Source organism: Xiphophorus hellerii, chromosome 12 (genome assembly GCF_003331165.1).
Source record: "Xiphophorus hellerii strain 12219 chromosome 12, Xiphophorus_hellerii-4.1, whole genome shotgun sequence".
Taxonomy (NCBI): domain Eukaryota; kingdom Metazoa; phylum Chordata; class Actinopteri; order Cyprinodontiformes; family Poeciliidae; genus Xiphophorus; species Xiphophorus hellerii.
The window spans coordinates 12,047,701-12,057,342 of record NC_045683.1 but is presented as its reverse complement, the minus strand read 5'-3'; the positions used below and the strand labels follow the sequence as shown (position 1 = coordinate 12,057,342).

The window sequence follows — 9,642 nt, the reverse complement described above, 5'->3', positions numbered from 1 at the left end:
ATATATTTTGTTAGCTACAATTATTTCACACTGTAAAAAGTTTGACTTTAAGCATTTGAAAATTCAATCTGTCACACACTACATCACATTAAAAAGATCAATCAAATTGAATAAGAAATCACAAATTACGCATCTTTTAGTCCTTCTAATATTACCTAAAAGTTTACATGTACGATAATGCCCTATGTAAAGACCATGTAAATTATTGGGAAAAAAAGTTTTTAAAAAGTTACAATACTTTAAGTTAGTGAAAATGTTGCCAAGTTTTTTTTATATTGAGTTTAGACTTTCCTCTACTTTTCTTCTAAGGTTATTCTTTGTATCATACTTTTATAGTGAGCTCTCTTTATGTTGGCACAGGCCTTAGTGTAAACTGGTGCTGAGAACGAAACAGCAGCATGTGGCTGATGGGGTGTGTTCCTCCCTGGTGACTGACTTGGTCTCATGTAAAACACATAAAATGTTGTGCATTCTGAGCACAACAAATAATCAATGCTGAGCTGCAGAGCCAAACAGCAAGTCAATGAAGACTTAAGCAGACTGTTAGAATGTATACCTATACTCTGCACATAGAGATAAGGTAATGATTTTTTTTTTCTTGTGGTTTTTACAGCTGACATATTAATTACAATGCCAAACTGATATTTCATCAAACATCAGCAGTTTTTATATTCACAAGGAGAAAATATTTTTCATATACAAATACATCTAAAAATATTGACAGGTAAACATGGCTGATATTGTTAGTACAACATGGACACTTCAACAGTTCTTTGTTACCCATTTCAGAAAGTAAAACTAATTATACAGATTAGAGCCTTATTGTCTTGTAATTTTGATGATTATGGCTTATTGGTGATGAAAACCCGAAATTCAGTGTTTCAGATGACTATGATCATACTTGTGTAAATTTAATACAAAACGTTTGAGCGTACAGCTTATTTAACTACAATCTTTTATGACTTAATCATCTTTTGGAGGGTGTCAGTGATGGTGTTCCGTACATATTTTAGGGCAGTACTCTTCCTGTGATTGTGTTGTCTACTGACCCAGACCGAAAGACCACTTAGGACCTTAGGAAACTTTTTCAGGTGTTTTGAGTTAATTCGCTGAATACGGTAGGTTGTGAAACAGTGAATTTCCAGTAATTGCCTTTTTTTTAATGATATTTATGTTTTTGGAGACTCTGAATTTTGGGTTTCCATTATCTGTAAACAATAATCATAAACATTTCAAGAAATTATAGCTTTCAATTGTGTATGATTTTAGCATATATGATCTCAAATTCTGAAATTCATAATCATTTCTTTTTTCAAATAAATCACAAAGTAATGTAAATAATTTTGGATAGATTTATCCATTACGTGTGTTTATTTCTAAGTATAATTCAATTGTGGTCTATGTAAAAAAGGTCTTTAGACACTTGTGGCATAGAAACTTGTCTACTTTTTACACAAAAAGTATTTCTAAATTGGAATCTTTGAGAAATTTTTAAATGTTTATGTGGAAAACAAGCTTAATAAACATGCAGTGTAGAGCAACAAAAAAGGGTGACATACAAGAGACACATGCAAGAGGTCACAGTGAATAAGACCAAAAGCCATACTAACCTCTTGGTAACGTACTTTCTACTCTGTCATCTATATCAAAAACACGATCTGTTTTCAGACAGCTGTCTACAACAGAAAATAGGGAGAATGGGAAATCATTACAGGTATGCAACAAATATGTTAGTGACATTTGTACCCCCACCTCCACTTTAGCCCAAACACTCAGAGCAACAAAGCTAATGGCAACATTCAGAGGATTTCAGTTGATTTGATAATCTAGCATCTTTTTTCATGTTTCAAAAAGAATGAAATTATTTTCTTAGAAGGCAGGTCTGTGATAAATAAGAGGAGCATGTTGAACAATGACTAAACAGTAAAACAGGGAAGTGAGGAAACCATACATCCCTAATTTGTTTTGATCTTCAGTCCAAGAGTGTACCTCGGTAAGCTATATTATAAAGCCCTGTGTTGCATGCAAACACTTACTTGATGGTCGGACGAAAACTTTAAGCTTGAGGCATGTTTTCTTCCCGTTTGGAGCAACGGTGGAGGCTGAAAGAAATCACAACAGAGACAGGTAAACATGGCTGATATTGTTAGTACAACATGCACACTCAACAGCCTGTTATGCAGCGTTTTTGGACTTGTACCCCACAGTTAAAGATTCACTAAATAGAAAAGATCTGGTAATACATATCAGATCTTATACAGCAGTTAGCTCTGAAATAGTGTAATTCGGAAAACATTAACGTTTTAAGATAGCTAATGTTGAATGGTAAGGGGATTAAACAGGGTTAGTCATGGGTTTTTATGGAATTGTAGTTTGAAAGTATTTACAGATGTGCGGGAAATTCCACAGAAAAAAAAGCAGAGAGCTTTTCTTGCAGCTGAATTTCCCTATTTTAGATTACCCATGTAGCAGCAGCTCATGAAGGACCAGGATATTTACATATCAGCATGTACAAAAACAAAAAAGCTTTGTGCAATTTATTGTTAAATACACAGAGCCTTGCAGGAAGATTCAAAACCCTCAACAGTTAAACATTTTGTTATGATACAAAAAATTCATTTTGTTTTACTGCAATTTTACATGACAGTCCATAACAAAGTAGCACACAATTGTGAACAAGAGAAAATCTTAAAAGTGTGAAAATGTATTCTGCACTCCTGCGAAAACATTTTGTAGAACCACCTTTCAAAGCAATTACAGTTTTGTGTCTCTTTCTGTTCAACTCTGATTTAAACTTCTCCACAGCTTTCTCCATGACCAGTCTGTTGTGTCCTTCATGTAGTTGTTTGTTTTCTAACAAATCTCAGAGGCCTTCATATAACAGATGGACTTAGTATAAAAAGTGGACTTCTGAAGGCATTTGTTTATAATGGATTTGGTTTAGAGGTAGAAAATTGAAAGAGGTTGAATACAGACACATGCGACACAGATTTTATAAATCAGCAAATGTAACATTTTCTTTATACTTTGAAATTTTGTACCATTTTATGTTGGTTTATCACATAAAATTCTGCTAAGAACATAAAGGTTTGTGTTTCTATAATAAGAACAAATTTGAAAAGTTCTATACTGTTGCAAGGCAATGTACAATGATGTATTTCCCTCCATGAGAACCTCAACATGGTTTCACGCTACCCAGAGTGAGGAAGGATAAACTGTGTGTGGTGCATGTGTGGATGGTTTGTGGTTGATGTCAGGAAATAGAACCCTTCCTGCCAGGTCCATGGGGTGTGAATCTCCAGAACGTTAGTTACCATGGGGGCCGTGTCAAATCCACAAAAAATATCTCAAGTGTTACAGATGTGGGAGTGATGTGGGAGTATGAGTGGTTGACCACTAATAGTGTTGTGGTGGGGCAGCAGGTGCTGTCTCCTGCAGACCAGGACAGGGGTCAAACATATGTCAGTGCAGAACATGGGGGATGACTGCAGCAGTGTACACCATCTTGAAATTATAGGCTGCTGCGTTTGGGTTCAGGACCTCATATCAAGCTGAGAAAAGTGTAGACTCTTTTAGCTGTTGTGATGAATTAATTTTATCTGCCAGCTCTAACTTCCAGTCTCTGCTGCTCCCCCAGATTCACCATGGACCTCTTAGCTGCTTCTCTGATTAATACTTTGCTTTGGTAGGTTTGAGGTTGTGTCATACTCTTTGCATTTACATATTAATTAAACCATTCACATTTTTATTTACGAGTCAATTTGAAAATCTATTTTTAAATTTGAACATCAGTCCAAAATCCAGCCAGAACTGATGAAGTTCATGAGGTTAATCTGCCATGATTTTACAAAGCACTTCCTGTCAATTGATTCTTAATATATATATTTTTAAAAAGGAATACAAACTCTGAATATCGAAACTATTTAGATTTTAAACTACAATATGTTAAATCAGCATGCTGAAGGATAATTGCATCATATTAAGGATACCTCACAGCAGTTTTTCTTTTTAGCTGATCCAATTTAGCATCAGCAGGTGTTTATTTTATTTGCAAAGTTTGTTAAAAGAATGCCAACACTAACAAATAATGTTTTTGCAATGGGCACTTGCCATATGCCATAGTATTTCAAAGAAAAATGCTCTACTTGTCAAAAGATCTTTGACAATCAGAGTATACTTAGAAACTGAGAATATACTGAGATAAAAATGATCATCAACTTATGTCTGTAATACATGTCTAGTTGCTTTTTCATTTTACCAACAAAATATTTGATATTTTCGATCATTTAACCCTTAGATTAGAGGCAAGACCTTCTGAAAAATGTTCTCTGCAACCATTAAATGTTTGCAATTAGAAAATTATTGATTAGCAAATATGGAAAAGGTCAGACGTGTTCCTCAGTTTTAGCAAGACCAGATTGTGCATCCAACTATATGTCATGAAATCTAACTCATGCAACTCAGCTCCCTCTCTGCCTCATGTTATCATTTAATTTCTGACATGTCACCGTACAACAGAAGTCACCTGAGAACAGATGCTGATTTTCATGCCTCTGTTTGTCTTCAAAAGAAGCGAGAAGGGAGGCCAGGGGCGACAGAAGGGACAGAGGGAAAGTGATCCTTATTATTTCATGTGGGGGGCTGCTGATGACACGCTAATGAACCTTGGCGACCGTCGCTCACCCAATGAGTCACACACCCCGGCACCTACGCAATATATGTCGCTTTTCGTAGTGCTCCACTTCTTTACTCTTTTCTTTTCAGTGAGTGCCCATAAAGTGCCTAACAGACACATGTACGTGCACGCGCTCACACACACACGCACGCATACCCCCACACAGAGACCTCGTCTCCACATGTTGTATCTTCATCATCATTGTGGGCTGAGTTGAGTCACAGCCATCGACACCAGCCACTTAGCAAAGGCTGCTGATCATGAAAGAAGTATGGGTGTGATGACAATAGGCAGAGAGCATGTGGGAGTCCCTCCCCTAGCCAGCAAATTGCTGAAGCTGTTGTGATGTTTATAGATTTAGCTATGACATTCTAACTCCAACATAAGAGAAACGCACAGAGTTAAGTGAAAAGAGCAACTGCCCATGTGTCTAGAATTTCACCCTAATCATAGATCTGTCTTACCTATGAAAAAGTATTCTTAGATTTTGAAACATTGTTTTTTCAAAGATGCATAAGAAATCTGCTAACGACTGAAGTCAGTCAACTTTTGGGACATAATAATTTGGAATTTGCATTTATTTGCCAAGGGACAGTGTATATTAATTAACATGAGTAAACATTTTGCCAGCTTTTGAGGTTTGAGCTCTTTGATGTGATATTAACAAATATTTTAGTTTCAGTAATTCTTTGTTTGACTATAGTACAGCTTTGTTGTTCAGTTACTGCTCCGATACACACAGTTAGATGTTGCCTCTGCTCCTAAATTTTATAGCAAATGAGTTAACGCTCAAACCACTAAAGCTTGCAGAATTACTTGGAATGCTGTTCCTATATTTAGTTTTATTTTACACTACAGATTATTGTTCTTTTAGGCATAAATTTCAACACCTGCTGTTCACTCTACCTTGAGGCTCCACAGCCTTTGAATTTCTGGCCATAGTATGGACGAGTGGTTGTTTTGAAGGACAAATGGCATGATAAGACGTCCCGAAATGAAAGTTGGATGTATATGGGGGGGGTGATCTGGCTACTCCTTCGTGCCTTGTCCACTGATTAGTAGTGGCTGCTTCCTTCGGTCCACTGCATTATGCATTAGCATTAAGGCAAATGGAATGAAGCAGAATCCAATTACGGGAGAACAAACAGGTGGGCTCAGTGCAGCTTAGGCAGAGGATTGTTTCAATCACAGTCCAAGCCAAGCTTTATTGCAACTGAAATTTCATGCAGAAAACACATGCTAAAATCCTAGACACAAAACAAGGTCTGCGTGATAAGAATTAAAAATTAAAGTTGGGACATGCTACATTCCAAAATTCACAACCAGAGTATAACTTCTGTACTGTTTATGCATGATTTAAGAGACATGGCTCCAAAATTGTGCAAGCCATATATTCAGCAAGACAGGATCATTATTGACAGTCTAGTCAATTTTCAATATTAAACACTCTGTTCAAATTCCTCACCATATCTCATAAGACTAGACTAATGTAACTGGTTGTAGATGACCATAAATCAATTGGAATGAAGATATCAGCATCGGCCCAGCCTTTGAAAAGCACAAGAACTCTGATGTTTGCATCTAAAAGTCTTTTTTTTTTCTTTTACAATACCCGGGCATTATTCAAGTAAAAAAACACACATTCTTAAAGGATTTTAAGCCTGGAAAAATATAGAAATTTTTTTTAAAAAGGGCATAATTTAGCAAAAATAAAATCCATCTACTTTCTGCTTTTTAATCTGTGATTCCAGAAGTGAGACTAAATAAAATGGATTTCCCTTTTTTTCCTTTCTTATGAAGTTCATCAGTTTCATGTTTGATAAACCTGACCTTATTTTCAAAATAGCCAGGACAGCAATGAGGTTGAATTTTCTGACTTGCTATGTTGGACAAATTTTGAATTGAACTTGTCCAACAATTAGCTGAGCATTGTATATCCACATTAACATTTTTCAAGATAGGTGACATTTTTGCACAGCGCAGTATTAACATCTTACTGCATGCATTTATTTAAGTTTTTTTTATAAAATAACATTAAATGATGTTTTTGATGCCAAATAGATTCTAAATTTAACACACTGTTAATAATATAGCACATGCAGTAGATAAAAATGTGCCATGCAAATTAATTAAATTATGGAAAAACAGGTATAACTCCTGCTAGCTCTCCTGGTGCACGTATGGATTCTCTGAACCACTGAAGTCAACGAGATGAAAACCTCAGAAAAAAAAAGACACTGAGCGCAACTTCCTTCTTCACAACATGCAAGAAAAAAATGAAGTGAAATAAGATTTTAGTTGTAATAAGATTTCTCTTTTGTCTTTGGCAAAAGATCACAAGCGCTAGACATACACTTTTATTTTAGTTGTATTTACCCAGAATTCCCTGCACTACATAACGTTTTCTGGTCCACTTATCATTCACTTCAAACGACCCAAGACCAAGGCTTTTTAGGTGGAACAGAGTTTGCTTTTTTGGTCCGCATCAGAATTCGATTGTGCATTCCCACCTCCCAAAATGAATCAGTCTTTGTGTGCAAACAACAGTTCAACTAGAGTATACTAAAACGGACGGGTGAGAATGCAGACTGAGTCTCAATATGGAAGAAGACTCCAAGTAAGCTATTTTAAGCATAAACTGATACATAAAAACTGAAATTAGAAGTATAGAAGGTGTAAGAAGCTATTTGTAAAAGAACGGATTTCTGGACATGTCTGTAATTCATTCAAGGCTGTAGCAGAGCGAGGCTTGATCAGCAGATAACAAAAAGGCTAACCAGAATACAGCAAAGATCTTGTGTTTTATCCTCTTGATCTTTTAATTTCTGTCTGTCCGCCATGGGATATGCTGGATTAGAAAATGTCTGCCTTTTTGAAAACTTAAGGTAAAAGTTTACAAAGAGAAAAGTCAGCCAGAGGACTGTAATCGGTGTGTATCCAGTTTGTGATAGTTCATGGTACCCCAGTCAATGCTCAAATGACTCACCAATCTGCTAAGATTTGATGACAAAATATCATTTTAAACCACGGTATTTAAACTAATGTCTAACTTTTCAATCAGTTCCAGTTTAAAATGTTAAAGCCTTACTGAGAGTAGCATGCTGTAATGTGAGAACATAATATTAACATCATCATATTAGAATGCCTGTAGAGTAAAATCAGCCTGATGGTCAGATGGCCTTAATTATGGGGTTCTAATCCTTATTTCCATTCTTGGGTAATGGAAGAAACCAGTTTAACTGAATACGAAGCAGTGCTGTGTCCAGTACTACTGCATTCTGGGTAAGCAAATCCTGTCAGCTAACAAAAGAAACAGCCCGCTGGCCTTGTCCTTTATTTACCAGGATTACTCATGTGGATTACACCGAACAAACCAAGTTAGAATTCAGGTCCAGAACTCTGAGCAAACAGAGAACTGTTTCCAAGAACGTCAAAGCCAATACACACAGTGTTTCTTCTCCAAAACTTTATGCCATCTTCATCACACATTTCCATTTGCGCATTTGTGCAGCCTGTGGAAATGACTTTCTTTACTTTTGGGCAGGAGCTGAACAGGACCCAAATCCAACTTTCAACAAATTATGGCAATTTTTATAGAGATAGAATATTTACAGGATAATATCCAATAAGGATATCATTAAGAAGTATATATTATTTATTCAAATAAAAAAGAAAAACTCACATAGATTTTTATTTCTGTAATTTTGATGATCAAGACTTAGCCAATAAAAACCAGGGATTCAGTTTCTCAGAAAACCAATAGAAAATGATAATACATAAATACATAAATTTGGTTTCATGACCATGTGATGATCTACATAATCATGGCCAACTTTACAGTTCTTCAGCCACTGACAACATCCAGAGGAAGAGCAAGCCACAAGGTGTCATCACTAAAGAAACTGGCTGTTCACAAAGTCCCATATCTAATCATATCAATAAAAAATTATGTGGATGAAAAAAAATTTGCAAAAATGAACAGGCAAAAACTTTGTGAAGTAAGACGATTCACAAGTATGGTAGAGACCCGTAGTGGACAACCTGCAGCTTGAATCAGTGCTTCAAAAGTATTCACACACATAAGTATACAGGATATACTGTAGGTTACATTTTATTGTCAGATTCCTTCTGAACCAGAAATGACAATGAACAGCATTTTGTGATTTGTTAATGATTTTATGTTATTTATTTTTTCCAATGATGGAGTATAAACTCCCAGACTTTCTTGAACTGACTGTACATCGAAAGATATCTGATCTTGAGTGCTTGGATATAGGAAATAAGCCATGTGCGAATAGGAATTAGATGGTAAATTGAGAATTAAAGCAGTCCTAGTTTTTCAAAGTGTGTTATCCAGAGGTGTTCAAGCTACACAGTGAATCAATGGGTGGTGTTGTCCTGCTAGATCAAATTGTTAGTCTGTACCACACAAAAATCTGGGAAAAAAGTCGGTGCCCAGCAGGTGCAAGAAGCCATATTAGACAGAAAAAATGCACTTCTACCGTAACACATGTAAAATCCAGCTGTGCTTTGTGCCACACTGAAACTGCTTCAAGGCTGTTCATCAAAAATTAGAGATTACATGAAAATACCCAGCAAGATGATGCTTTGTCAACGGTTTGGTCAAAACTATATTTTGTGTTATATATTCTCTATTCAGACATGTACACTGACAAACAAAAAAGCAGACATCCAGTTTAAAAGGTTGAGATTATGCCAAATCAGATATTGCATGAAACTCTATGGGAAAAGTATAGAAGTTTTCAAGACTCATTTAGTCGAGATGTCCATTGCAATGGACATTAAAAAACATATTAAAACATGAGACAGGAAAAATGTCTTTTTTCCCCTTTATTTCTAAGCTTAAGTGGAGTAAAAATCAGCTGAGTAAAAAATTTTTGGTCCACTAGAAAACATTCAGGTTTGAAGGGGTTAAAACATCAGTAGAGTCACAGACTGGAGGCATC

At 35.9% G+C, this 9,642-nt stretch overlaps 1 protein-coding gene across 2 annotated transcripts in view; it reads right to left on the bottom strand.

The window, feature by feature from the left end:
* efna5b (ephrin-A5b) overlaps positions 1 to 9,642 on the bottom strand; it is a 118,677-nt gene that overhangs the window by 7,083 nt on the left and 101,952 nt on the right. The window contains exons 3-4 of one of the 2 annotated variants that reach the window (XM_032577728.1): positions 2,037 to 2,102; positions 1,611 to 1,676 (exon numbers count right to left, since the gene is read on the bottom strand). In XM_032577728.1, the coding sequence (XP_032433619.1) occupies positions 1,611 to 1,676; positions 2,037 to 2,102 (132 nt within the window). The remainder of the gene's footprint in view (positions 1 to 1,610; positions 1,677 to 2,036; positions 2,103 to 9,642) is intronic. The other variant, XM_032577729.1, reaches the window with a different exon arrangement.